Here is a 15,038-nt window from a genome sequence, read left to right as displayed (position 1 = left end):
TAATAGAAACAAACTTGGTTAACATTTTCTAGTAATCAGGGTTTGAAAAAAAAACATTTTAAAAAAAACCAACCCACCTGTGCCCAGGTGGGTTTAATCGTTATTTTGTTTTTTTTTCAGGTTTTGTCCAGCTTTTATAAATAAAATGTGAATACATGTAATAATTCACATTTGTAATTGCCGCTGAACCTGCCCACTATTATATAGAACATAATAGTTGTGTTATTGTAATAATGTAGTAATCATGTAATTCTATGCTATTTGGTATACAAACTGCAGTAACGAATGTATTCAATATTGAGCAAACATAAGTATGTTGCTGTTCAAGAAAGGGGTGCCCACAGGAAGGGGAAGGGGGGGGGGGGGTCATGACATGCCTGTGTTATGGGAATATTTTTGGGGGGACAAAATTTTATACCAATTGTATATATCTTCACACAAAAATGGGGGAATCGTATCGTTTGATTGACTTGTTATTGATTTTTAGTTAAGGATAATTATGTATAGTTTCCACCTACCTGTGGTGATCGCGGCGATAGGGTTGAAATGAAACACCACCACATGCCTTTAGAATCGGTTTGGATGAAGGGGGAGGGGGGTGTGGTATTCACATTAATACAAGGTTAGTCGAGCAGACAAACTGTGCAAAATAAGGTTGACTAACAATGGCAGCGAGCCTACTGCAACACAGGGGGCAGGGTGGCATTGCCCCTCCCCCCAACCTTCGATGGAAGTCAATTCTAGGCTAGCAAGGGGAAGGGACAAACATTGATGGCCAAGGGCATCTACAGAGGTAGGGGGGCACAGAAGAGCAATTACCCCTTCCATTTCAAATTTTATGCAAATGAAAATTCATTTTGTAAAATTTCCTTGCTTGCTTCACTCGCATTATCTGCTTTTCTAGTTTTCGTCAAGTTTAGAGCTGTAGCTAGGGGCAGCGGGAGTCGGCCATAGGCGCTGAATGATCTAAATGAAAAAAGTTGTCTGACAAAAATAATTTGAGTAATTCATTCGGCATAAAGGGGGGGGATGTTCTACCTTTTGAGGGGAGTGCATCATGGGCCTTGGGGGGGGGGGGGGCACCCCTGGTTTAACATACATATTGGAATCTTTTGTCTAACGTCCCGCAGAATCTACAGCTTAATATAGGCCTAAGTACCTTCCTAATAAAGATTAAACGTTTGTATTGGTGTCCTAAGCTCTGATATTTCATTCTACTTCATTTCAATATTACAAGTGTTGTGCATTTTAGATAGCAAAATTAATCTCGAGTTATAATGACAGTCATGATTGCATTCTAAGAATCTCAAATGAATCTTCGTTAGTATACACCTCTATCCAGTAACATTAATTCATTCCCCACAGTCCACCACCGCAAGAGAAATTCCATCACCAGCACGTGGCGAGAGTATCAGATCCTAAGGACAGAGATCCTGGTTTGCTGCATCGGTCCCATCGTCCTGCCTCGGTCCATGACCTACACACAAAATCTCTCCCGAGGCAAGAAAGACGAGAGCCTGTAAGAATTGATCATCCACCAAATGAAGGGCCTGAAAACTCAGGATGTAAGTATGTATGTAGCTTTGCAAGTAAAATTTTACATTCACAGCTTAAATGCAAATTCTCATCAAAGACGGAAAGTGGTTCCACATACATTCTATATAGGAAACTTCAGGAATTTGAGAGAATATCACTTTCATCATCCTGCACCATTGCTGTGCAGTCTAAGGCACATGCTTTGGGCTCTGGATACGGTATGCACACAGGTTTGAGTCTCCTGGGGGGATTTTTGTTGAGATTTCAGCCCATGTCCACCCACCACCGTGAAGAAATTGGGGAGCTACGAATGAGTAGCATAATCCATACATAGAAAACCTACAATTACGACTGGGGGTTGGTCGTCGTGCTGACCACATGTCACCCCGTAACTGGTTGAATAATCTCCCACTCCTGCACAGTGGGCCAGAATACTGAAAATGGGGACAAAAATCGAAATTCCTACTTCAAAGCAGAGCCTTTAAAGGACTTGTTCCCTGTAGAGCAATGATGGGCCTGTCTCAAAATGCAAATAGTTCCATCCAGCTGTTAACGTAAATGAGGATTTAAGGTGGGTAAAACCCATACATTTGATAAATGCCATTTTGCAGACGTCGCGCACACAATTTCACCCATTGAGACTGGTGTTGAATTATCGGAACATTATCTGTGTGGGCTTCTGTTGTACATATTCTACATATCGTCAAGGTATGCGCTTTCTGTGGGTAGAGTATGAATTAATTTGCTGAATTGTGGGCATTGTTATGCAAGCATGTTCATAGCCTTCTGTTTTCAGCTAAATTGCAATGATGTGTGTTTATTCCCTTTGACTATCAAAATTTGTGGGGCGATGTGGGTTGAAGATGTCTATGCCGAATGATTCAATAGGTCTTGTAAATGCAACCAAGAGAAAACTGGCTGCTAACCAGGCCCGTAGGCAGGTAGGGGCCAGGAGGGGGGTGGGGCTCAGCCTCCCCTGGTACAGCCGCCAGCCCCCTTGACATTAGGTAAAATTATTTTGTATTCTAATTTGTTTGAGGTGAAGAGTGAAATTGTAGACAGAATATATTAATTTGTTCACAACTTCATTCGTTCATCTTGATTATGAGCAGAAGTCTAAGCAGCAGCAAGTGTTTAGAAGATTCTCACTTTAGAAAGTTCTTTCATAGGGAGCCTTCTTTATCTGTACCTTCTCTGCCCCTGTTGCAGCGTCTCGTTTTACAGAAATCTGTGACTTTGATGTCATTATCCACATTCCTCCCACATCTGCGTCAAATGTCAACAGATCCCAAGTTTTATTGCTTTGGCCGGGGATGGAATGTACGGTAGGCACTATGATTGAAGTGAATATTGTACATTTTAACATGTATGATATAAATATCTGTATCATTAAAAATAGTATGGAGTGTGTATTAAGGGCTGCAGTCAGTGGCAGTCATTAGCACTTCAAGACATGTTTTAGAAGATATAGAAAAAAAAACTGTAGTATATGTATGATATTTCTAAATTTTATATTTTAAATTAACATAATGACCCCCGACACACATAATTTACCTTCATTTAATACTATTAAACTTTTGAAAAATTAACTTGGTTTACAAAGCCCACCTGGAGGTCAGTTCTAGCTACGGGCCTGCTGCTAACTCATGCTAATTCGCAGTTACGAAATGGAAAAAGAATGTCAGTTGCATACGGCTTCACACTGACAAATATGCCTGCATTGAAATAGAATTTCATTAGAATGCAGTATTTAACGTAAACTGAGCAGAATTGGAATACATTGGAGACCACATACAGCATCTCAGTCCTACGTACTTCTCAACTGGCATTCGGGAAGATCTGTTAATTTTTCACACATTAGTTTGCAACAGAGTGAGCGATACATCCTCTGCTCAAGTGTGTTACATTTGTCATGCTTGGCCGGCAGAATTAGAACAATTTTGACAAGATCACTCATAGAGCGACAAACGTTGGAAACTGCAAAACATCTTGTAGCAGAATATTTCTGGTATTATATGCCAGATGGCATACACAAGATCTTGGTGCACTGACCACATGCAATATCAGCAGCTGTTCTTCCAATCGGGAGCTCTCTGAGGCAAAGGAGACAAGAATCAAGAGAATTAAGAGAGAGACTTTCCCCGAGAGCTCCCAAATTACTACCAACAAAAATATTTTGCATTATCTGCTTATCTCGTCTGATCCACTAATATCAAGCCGTTGGCCGTTGCCTGCTATGAAATCATGCATGCTCTCAGAAGACTTCACTCGCTTGCATCGCGGAGTGTCAGATGAACCCCAACCAGGGATGCCCACAGGGGAGTTTCATGACGTGCCTGTGTCATGCAAATTTTTGGGGGGACAACATTTTATACCAATTCTATATATCTTCACACAAAAATGGAATGGGAGGGGGGATCGTATCCTTTGATTGACTTGTTATTGATTTTTAGTTTTGGTTATTATGTTTAGTTTTTCTACCTACCTGTGGGTGATCGTGGCGATAGGGTTGAAATGAAACACCACCTCTTATGCCTTTTAGAATCAGTTTGGATGGAGGGGGCGGTATACAAGGTTAGTTGAGCAGACAAACTGTGCAGAATATGTTTGACTAACAATGGCAGTGAGCCTAAAGTATCTAAAGTAAACATATATTGCTTAAATATGTCTGTATTATACAGTGATGCAACCACAGAGGTGGGGGGGGTATGGGGTTATTGCCCCCAACCTTCGACGGAAGTCAATTCTAGGGTAGCAAGGGGAGACAACATTGATGGCCAAGGACACCTGCAAGGGGGGGGACACAGGGGAGCAATTATCCCTTTGATTTCAAATTTTATGCAAATGAAAATTCATTTTGTAAAATTTTCTTGCTTGTCTCGCTCACATTATCTGCTTTTCTTTCTCGTTTTCGTCAAGTGCAGAGCTGTAGCTAGGGGCAGCGTGAGTCGGCCATGGGTGGCAAATGATCTAAAAAAAAGTTGTAAAAGAGATAATGCCATGGCGTTCTGTGAAATTATTTGCACCCTATTAAATCAATATTGTTTTCAATTGCAAAAAATGGATCTAAAAATGTTCTTCCTCGCATCGCTCACATTCTACTTGTTTTCTGTAATGTAATGTATTTACATAATATGTGTTGTATATTTGTATTGAATAAGCTTTGAATACGTACACAATTTAGTGTTAGCTAGTTGCATATGTATTTTCTATTTTATGTCGCTTCATGTTGCATATGTGTAAAACATATGTTGTACGTTCATAAAAGTTACACATTGCGAAACTTCATGTGCTTGATTTCCATTATTAGCTAATGTGAAATTGACGGTGTTGAAAAGATATTTCAAATCGTTTGTTCCAAACAAATGCTTTAGCACAGACTTCTAACCCCATTTTGCGTAATTTATGAGGATAATAACGTATTTGATACTACTACTACTGGTAGAGGCATGGCGTGCATGTAACCGCTGTTAGCAAAAAAATATAAAGAATTAAAGAACCTACCTTAACCTCTTAACTGGGTATGACGTAATACTCCGTTCTGGCTCTACTGATTTATAATGGGCATGACGGGATACTACGTTCTCATGTTCTTACTGCTGATATCTGTTGTGTATGACGAGATACTTCGTAAAATTACTTTCTTCTTTGTTTCACCAGATGGTCCTGACTTCCACACTGTTGTAACCGTTAGAGTTAGCGGGAAGCAACGAACACAGCCCGACGTTCAGTTCTATCGCGTATGCAATAATGGCTCAGGCAAATCGGAAGCGACGGCGTGTTTTTCCTGCTGAGGAAATCCGAGATATATTGGATTGTGACGACGAATCGGAAGAGTTTTCGGGTGAATCTAGTAATGATGGCTCGTGCAGTTCAGATAATGATTATTCCAGCAGTGAGGCGCATCCTGTAAGTGGGACAGACAATGAAGAAGAGGAAGAATTGGAACCTGCATCAAAGAGTTTCGTAAGTAACGGAGGAGTTAGACCAAAGTTTCCATTTGTTGCAGTAAGTGGTTTGCATGCTCAATTTGATGATGAAAAAGACGTTGTAGAGTACTTTGACACATTTATAGGCAGTGATATGTGTCAGTTGATTGCCGAGCAAACAAATACGTATGCGAGTCAGTTTTTGTTGGCGCATCCCAACTTGAAGGCTCGGTCTCGAGCAAGAGACTGGGTTGATACAAATAAAGACGAAATAAGAACTCTGATTGGTTTGTTGCTATTGCAAGGAATTGTTCACAAACCAGAGAATAGCATGTATTTTTCTAAACGTGTTTCTATTATTACACCATATTTTCTAGAAATTATAAGTGAAAAGAGATTTCATTTGCTTCTGAAGTTCCTCCATTTTGCTGATAATTTTAAATTTGATCCCCTTATGCACAACAAAAAGCTTTACAAGATTCATCCTATTCTTGACCATGTAAAGACAAAATTTTCATCTGTATACACTCCTGAACAAAACATATGTGTCGATGAATAGCTTCTTCTCTGGAAAGGGCGACTGGGATGGAAGCAATACATCCCTTCAAAAAGAAGTCGCTTTGGAATGAAAGTGTACAAGCTCTGTGAAAGCAACTCAGGATATGTGTGGAATTTCGTAGTGTACACTGGAAAGGACACTGATTATGGACAAAGACATCCTGGTGAACAAACTTCTTCACGAATTGTGTTGGAACTTGCCAATAACTTGCTTGACAAGGGATATTGCCTGTACCTGGACAACTGGTACACCAGTCCCAAACTAATTGACACATTATGTGCTCGAAACACTGATGTTGTTGGGACAATGAGAACCAACAGAAAGGAGTTCCCTCTGTCAGTGAGGAGTGCCAGATTGAAAAAAGGAGAAACAGAGGCAGCATTTCAAGGTAAACAGATGATCATGAAATGGAAAGACAAGCGGGATGTTACACTGGTCAGCACATTTCATGATGACAGCATGGAAAACGTAACATCAAGAAAAGGAATTGTACAGAAACCATCTGTTGTACTTGATTATAACAAAAAATTGGAAGGCGTAGATAAAAATGATGGTCAAATTGGCATCTACACAATGGCTGGAGAGCGTTTGAAGAAATATTATCAGAAGATGTTCCGCTATTTACTTGATCTTGTGTGCCTGAATGCCTTTATATTATACAAGAAAAATCGTGGACAATTGTGTAGGCTTGATTTTCTCATGGTATTAGCTGAAAACTTATCCTCATCTGGTGGGGTACAGAAGTCTGCCAGCAGGGGCCGTCCGTCTAGAAGTCCAGCACCGAGTCGACTCATGCGACGATGTTTTCCAGACACGCTGCCTGCAACTTCTAAAAAGTACCCTACAAGAAGATGTGTTGTATGTTGGAGCAACGGAAAAAGAAAGGAAACATCGTATTGGTGCCCTGACTGTGAAAAAGCTCTGTGTGTTGTGCCATGTTTTCGTGCATATCACACTGACAAAAGTTTAAAACTATGAACTATTTTAGGTGTAACTATTGTATTTGAAAGCATTGAAATTGTAAAGATTGTAGTTGTAAACATTGTAACTTTATAATTGAAAACAATATATTTGTGAACATTTCATTTGAAATCTCGACATTGTAAAAACATAGATGATTTTAAACCGAACTAAATATAAACATTCCTTTTGTAACCATTGCAATTGTAAACATTGTAATTGTAATCATTGTAGTTGTAAATCTCGCATATTGTAAAAAGCACAACAAGGACCAATGAAAGAATAAACAATACCTAAATGGTATGCCATGGAGCACAGAAACATTAACTTAAATATTGGTTTACGAAATTCATCAATTTATCAACAAAAATTCCCAGGGCAGATTGGACTTTCGACGAGGAAATTACCCAGTTAAGAGGTTAAAATATTATTACATACATAAACTGGTAATATTGTCGTAAAGTAAATATTGGAGACTGACATTTTTTCTGACACAGGCAAAAACGAAGAGGAGGACTGTTCTGGTACCCTCCTGAGGCAACATGAGGAAAGGGCCCTGAGTCCACGCAAGGAAGACTTCGAGTAGTGGCAAAGACTGTTACGGCGGGAGGAGGAGGCAGGTTATTGCCATGCCTGTTTAGCTGCCACAGTTGCTGGTGATCCTTACCGGATACAGATCAGTGTTGCCATATTCAATTGAGAGAAAAGAGCTAAGTCTCCTAATTGGGTCTATCTTACTGTGAAATTGTCCACTCACACTGGGGAAAAGCAAACTACCAAGTGATATTTTGTATTTACACTACGTAAATATCAGCAATTACGAAAGTCCTCTTTGTCCTTTTTTGACATCATGGGCGAGAAGGAGAGGAGAGGGATGGGGATGGTCAAGGGGTCCTTCTAAAAGTGTCAACCTAAAATTCTATATTTCACACATATAATATTATTTCCGTTACAGGAATTTGTGATAATTGTTGAAAGGGCCGATTGAGATTGACATACATTGTCGCAGGAATGCGATAATTTCAGATTGAAGCAATGTTTCTGAGGTAGCAGCACTGTTTTGGGGTGAAACCATTATTTACAAGAATAATTTCCCGATTGCTATCTTAGCATGTTCTGAAGTGTCAGGTGTCGCAGGTTCGAATCCTTAGCAAGAAATGGTTATTTCAATGTTTGTTGTTATTCTTTTACTTACATAATTATAAAAATTAATAATTACATACGCAAAATAATAATAATTTTATTTCAATAATTCACCATGCATCCTTATAGTCACGATTACGATTATCCTATAAAGTGAAAGCCTTAAAGGTAGCAAGGAACGTAAAATATGTGAAATAGTAGTGGTGTCAGAAATGAGATTTCTGTGGATTTAGCGAAACATGGGAGTGGGAGTAGTTAGGAAAGAGATGAAGACTTATTTGAAATGAAAAGTTTCGCGATTTGGGCAAATCTGGTTTCAAAAGAAGTAAGATGGTAACAGTAGTAGAACTGGACTTCTTGCAGTGTATGGTTCCAAAGGAAATATTGGCTATTGGGGAAGTGCCGATGCTGAGAGGGGAGGGGGCAAGGAGGGTGTTTAATATGTTACAAAAGTAAACAACGGTTGGCGGGAGGGACTGTGCAGTGCGAGTTTTCGTCCTTTTGTTGTTTTCGGGCATTGTCAATTAATTAACAAGTGGTGTTAATTACTTCGGTGTTTCTGTAACTATCAAATTACGTATTTCTTTATTAGGCTAATGCTTATTGTGTCAACAATCAATGTTTGCAATTTCACTTCAGTGCTTATGCCAACATTTTTTCCTGATTAATAACTTTACCAAAATCTAGTATTGAATTGCAGTCGTACCAGAATAATAATATACGAAGTACTTGGAAGACATGGGGTGGGGGGAGCATGAGGTGGGGAGGCACCCAAGTCTTACGGCTCCTACCTTAATGTCCTACTGATAACCAGTAACACTTTTAAAAATCCCACGCCATGCCACTGACTACTGGTAATAGAAGTAGTAGTAGTAGTAGTAGTAGTAGTAATAAAGCCATTATTATTATTATTATTATTATTATTGGTACTTTTATCCTGGTATTTGCCCCCCGCCCCCAGACAAAAATTCGTGGTTGCACCTCTGGTATTATATTTTTCCGCAAATTTTGTCTGACAAAAATAATTTGAGTAATTAATTCGGTATAAATGGGGGGGGAGTGCATCATGGGCCTTGGGGGGGATGGGCACCCCTGACCCCAACAATCTGCCTGACCAATGGAAATGTTTATCCACTGCAAACACTGAAGGTTAAGGTTAATCTCAGTCAGTACATGAACACAGTGCACGTTACAATATATTTTGTAGTGTAACGTAGGTGAAGTTCATTGTGCACAATGCACCATGCCAAGAAGGAATATGAGAGAATGTGGTAGCTTCACACATTCACGATCTCGGACCTTTGTGGAGGTAATGCGATCAGCACCACGCTATCCCCACCCCCCATCCCATTTACGCATTGCCTCCAGGTACCCATTTATTACATGCTGTAAACCTCACACCCACTTTATGCAGGAAGACCACTCGAGTTATTCACAATGATGAAGATGAATTCTGAACTGAAGAAATGGATGATAGGACAAATGCAGTGATATACATCCATACCTTACCCAGGGTTTGAATTTGTGGCATCTATGTTCATAGAACATTACTCTAACCACTTCGTTATTATGTTCTAATATTGTGACTAAATTATTTTATGTATTATTTTGTACCACAGTAACAAAAAGTAATATACAATTTTAATGAACTTATTACTTCTTCAGTCTAAAGCATTGAAATGATTTTTTCCAATATTAATTGCCACCCTGGATATAATTGTTCTGTATCTTGGTTAGATTACTTATTATTCATAATAAATGTACAGTAACAGTTTGTGTTGTATTGATATTTCTGGCACATAACATTCTTACGAGTGGCGGCTGGAGGTCTGCCTCTATGGGAGTGCACTTTAGTCTCACATCCAGAAGTGTTATACCACCCCTATCAAATACTTGCACCAGTTTTTGCGTACATAATGATGCTTAATATATTGGCAACCCAAGTTTTGATCACCTTTCACCGAAAATGAAGCTATGACAGAGTTATATTTCATCATATTTTTAACATGGATTTTTTACAAATTTCAAATATTTCGGAAATTATCCAGCCAATCACGAGAAGAGCAAAGTTACTGTGCAATATATAATTCAGCATTCGATAATCTGACAAAATCACTCAAAACATAGAAATACCAATCTACAATATCAATACTATTTTTGATTTGCAAAATATTTCATAAAAACTTCCTCCCCCGTTCCGCTGATATTAATGAACAAGGAGAATAATAACATTGGCGTACACCAAAGAAGCCGATCCAGCTACCAAATTGAGGAAATCAACTGTAATCTATCTAGCTGTTGTGTATTTCTAATGACAGGCTGATAGAACCAAGCAAATCAAGCGAAATCGAGAGAATAATAAATCTTAGAGAAAATTACAGTACTCACTCAGTTCAGACTGCCCTGCTTCGTACTTCAGAATTTTTCCTTCCCTTCCGCCATATCCATAAATTGCTGCAGTTGCTACAGGCTTTGTAGATAACTTCCCTCCAAAAATTCAACAACGTTAAATATTAAGTTTGCTTTGTACAGTTTCCCCATTTATCATGAAATCAAACAGTTTGCACTGAAACAGGTAAGAGCTTTGACAGCGCTAAACAATTTTGCAACGCAGTAACAGACACGCACAATGCAAAACAGCTGGCTCTGCACGGGTTGATAATTCGGCTACTGTGCCACAGACACAGTTTATTTTGGCCAAGATGCACTAAGCAAAGGCAATATCAGGTATGTTTATAACACCCATTTTGCTTTCAGTTGCCCTTCTCCCCTTCTCCCTTTTCTTCCCCTGTCATGTTCAGGACAGAATCAGAGCGACAATATACCATCAAAATTTCCCTTTTCTAAAAAAAAAAAAATCCCTCAATTTGCAATGACGTACGGGTTGACTCGACTCTCACACGATCTCCAATGGAATGGGTTTGCAACACTACATTTGCTAACACACCGATCGCTGCGTTCACGGCTTTCCTAAATGATGCAACCTCCCCTGGCATGGCGCCCAAGTCAAAAAACCCAATCAGCATCCTCTATGCGACTGCTGAAACAGCGTCAGAGGGAACAAAACTTGCATCATGCAAGTCCCGAGCATGGCTCGGTTGACGTGGGTTGATATCACTGATCGCACGCTTCTCCACTACCTCTCTTGGTGAAGCAGCGTGGGAACACTTGATGTTTCGAAGGAGATAGAGTTCAATGAATAAGTATAATAATAATGATTTACATTACAGATGTATTTGGGTGTGCACGTGCGAATAGGCAGAAGCCGCTACTGGTTCTTACACATTTTTATTTTGTTACAATTTTGTCAGATTCAAGTAAAATCTATAACTTTTACTTCTGAAGACTCACAAGCTAACCTATCAACTGCTATAAATGTATTTATCAAAAGTACTTTTACAGCATTTACCAGTCATTGTTAGCTGATGTTTGATAAGCAAGAATGTACAGTAGCATAGAGGGGGGGAAAATAAGAAAAAGCACTTTCGTTGAATTTCAGAAATGGGTTGTGCTCAAAATATGCCTTTTCAACCCTTAGAATACACAAAAAAATCGCGGTTCTGTTACCTCACTCCTTCGGGCACAACAGAACACTTGTGATTCTTCTTTCTGCAGGTGTCTTTCTTTTATCAAAGAAATTTGTTGAGAATAATGTATGTTAAAAGCTACAAGATCACTTTAAACTAGCTTCTACACTGTTCATTCTTCCACCCTGTAAATAACTGGCAACTTATAGACTTATAGATTACAAAGTACAATGGTCCTTATGATTTGACTGCCCACTTTGGGAAAAAAAAATATATATGAAGATATTTTGTATAATAATCATCATTGTTGTTAACATATCAAAATTCAACGTTTTTTGTGTGTTGTAAGGGAATGAAAAGGCATATTTTGAGCACCACCTGTTTCTGAAATTCAACAAAGTGCTTTGTTGCTGAACCCAAACCTACAGCTACAATTACATACACTGTAATATTAGGCGCATCCAGAAAGTAAGTTTCCCACTCGCCCACAGGTGGCAGGCCATGCATATTGAAACCGGTTTTGTGCATGCATGAGAGGCACATGCCTTGGCTAGTGAATGCCTAGAAGATGCCTCCCAAAAGTCATCAGTAGGATCGCGGAAGCGATGAAACATGGCCGCTCTTATGACATCTCCTGCCGCGTGCGAGGTTCGTACGGTGGTCAAGTTCTTGAATGCACAAAACATACAGCCGATCGAAATCCATCGTCAGCTGTGTCAGGTGTATGGGCCAGACGTCATGAGCAAGCAGATGTTGCATCGTTGGTTCAGGACATTTACTGAAGGCCGGCATAATGTGCATGACGACGAGCACAGTGGGCGGCCATTGGCCATTATGGACAAGCTTGTGGAGCAGGTGCAGCAGCGCATATTGGAGGATCGTCGCATCACGATCACGGAACTCAGCAGCCATTTCCCGCAGGTTTCTCGGTCGTTGTTGTACGACATTCTTACCAAATGCCTCTTGTTCCGGAAATTGTGTGCCCAGTGGGTGCCGAAACAACTGATGCCCGAACACAAAGGAAAACACATGGGCACGGTGCTGACATTCCTGCAGCGTTACCATGATGATGACGATTTTCTCAACCGGATCATCACAGGGGATGAAATGTGGGTTGCATACAGCACCCAAGAAAGCAAGCAGCAGTCCATACATTGGCGTCACAGTGGATCTCCATCAGTGCCGGATCTACAAATCTTGGGCACCCATGCAAAATATTACCAAAGACCCCTCTAGCTACCTTTACACACACACATACACAACAACAACAACAACGGTATATATACATACATATATATGTGTGTGTGTGTGTGTGTGTGTGTGTGTGTAATTCCTGATCTCGTGTTGACACAGTCACTTATAAGGGCCTAGAGGGTAATTCAAAAGACCCTTAGCACCACCTATAGAAAGTAACGAAGTTAGGCTGGCTGATTAAAGATAGGTTGAAGAAACGTTCACAACTGCATTTCTCGTGAAATTCTAGTGTGATTTGAGTCTGGTCTGACTGCCACGTGGCAAAACCTTGGGTGGGTGATCTAAGGATGGAATTTTTCCAACTTTGTCCCCGCATAAAGAGGTTCTGGGGCCCACCGAGCCTCAAATAAAATGGTACCTGGGAGGGGGGGGGGTAAAGGCAGCTGCAGTGTGGTGCTGATCACATCACCTCCAAGATGGCCAACATCAAAAATATGTGCAGTCTTACCTTCACATAGCCTAAATGTGCCTTCATGATACGGTGCTTTATGCACAGGGAACTTTTATCTTTATCTGTATACATTGTATTCGTTTCTGTACCCCTGAGTAACTATGTTTATTTTTTACATACACGAACCCTCTACTATGTCAATGGCTGAGGGCCCTTTAAAGGCTTACTTGTCTTCACCCCCCCCCCCCCCTGCACTGCGGGGTTTTGCAGCTTGTAGATCCGGCACTGTTCTCCATGCAGGACGAAGTTCAATCAGTCTGTGTCGGCACGAAAAGTGATGTGCAAGGTGTTCTGGGACAGACAAGGCATTCTGCTCATCGAGTTTCTGCCAAGAGGTGAGACTGTGGACGCTAACCGTTACTGTGAAACACTGGGAACATTGTGATGAGCCAATCAGAATAAGCGATGCGGTAAGCTCAGTGCCAGGGTGATCTTGCTGCATGACAATAAAAAGCCACATATGGCTAGGCGCACTGCAGCCCTTCTGGACAGGTTAAGTTGGGAGGTGTTCGATCATCCTTCGTACAGCCCGGATCTCGCTCAAAGTGATTACCACCTGTTCTTGCACCTGAAAAAGTTCCTGTCCAGTCAACATTTTCACAGTGACGAAGAGGTTCAGACAGCTGTCACACAGTGGTTCGGTGCCCAGGCGGCGGACTTCTATGATGCAGGTATACAGAAGTTGGTCCCACGCTATGACAAGTGCCTGAATTCCAGCGGGAATTATGTTGACAAGTAACTGAACAAGTGCTGTATCTGTGGCAATAAATCATTGAATGAAATAATGTCTCCTTTTTGTGCACGACCCCAGGGAACTTACTTTCTGGATGCACCTAATATGTCAGAAGTAATATTGATTATTTATTGCAGTTTGTGAACAATGCTAATACATTAAACCTTTGTTGTTTGCAGATTTGAGGCATAATAGGGAACCAAAAGGCATATTCTGGGCACCACCTGTTTCTGAAATTCAACAAAAGTGGATTCTTGCTGTACCCAAAGCTACAGCTACAATTACATACACTGTAATATGTCAGAAGTAATATTGATTATTTATTGCAGTTTGTGAACAATGCTAATACATTAAACATTTGTTATTGTTTGCAGATTTGAGACATTATAGGGAACTAAACCATCACCCACAACACAAACAATTTGAACGACTTCGTCAGGAACCTCCACAACCAGGAAGACCAAATTATGATTTAGCTTTTAACAAGTGGGTGTCCTCGCTACGAAGAGGAGGTAAAGATCAGAATGCAGAACAACGTCAATGTGAGGAACAGAATCAGAAAGAAGAAGAACCTTCTCAGAATGCACAAGCAGAACCTCAAGATAAGAGTAAGGAATCGTACAGTCCTCGATTGTTGAAGAGAGCGGTGCCTGCCTATCGAACAATACGGGGTGCAAACAATAGAGCTTTATCACAAAGCAGGTAAATATGGTGGATGTGTAAATATTTTCTTCCACTAACTGCAAGAAAAGTTAAATTGGTTTTACAGTTTAAATTTTCATTTTTAAAAAAATCTTGCACATACACATTCATAAATATTCTATCCATTACAGAATTCAATATAATGTAGTACATTTCAGGAACTTAAAAAGAAAAAGGGCAACTGAAAATTCATGGAGCAGCACTTATCTACCAGGTGGTTATAATTAAAGTGACTGTGTTCAGA

At 40.1% G+C, this 15,038-nt stretch overlaps 1 protein-coding gene across 3 annotated transcripts in view; it reads left to right on the top strand.

Moving 5' to 3' along the window:
* LOC145989435 (katanin p60 ATPase-containing subunit A-like 1) overlaps window positions 1-15,038 on the top strand; it is a 40,883-nt gene that overhangs the window by 10,710 nt on the left and 15,135 nt on the right. For all 3 annotated transcript variants that reach the window (XM_083124778.1, XM_083124777.1, XM_083124776.1), the window contains exons 3-4: window positions 1,366-1,565; window positions 14,467-14,794. In XM_083124778.1, the coding sequence (XP_082980904.1) occupies window positions 1,366-1,565; window positions 14,467-14,794 (528 nt within the window). The remainder of the gene's footprint in view (window positions 1-1,365; window positions 1,566-14,466; window positions 14,795-15,038) is intronic.

The sequence above is a fragment of the Lepisma saccharinum genome, chromosome 6, assembly GCF_977018435.1.
Source record: "Lepisma saccharinum chromosome 6, izLepSacc3.1, whole genome shotgun sequence".
Taxonomy (NCBI): domain Eukaryota; kingdom Metazoa; phylum Arthropoda; class Insecta; order Zygentoma; family Lepismatidae; genus Lepisma; species Lepisma saccharinum.
This window is presented reverse-complemented; position numbering and strand designations above follow the sequence as displayed.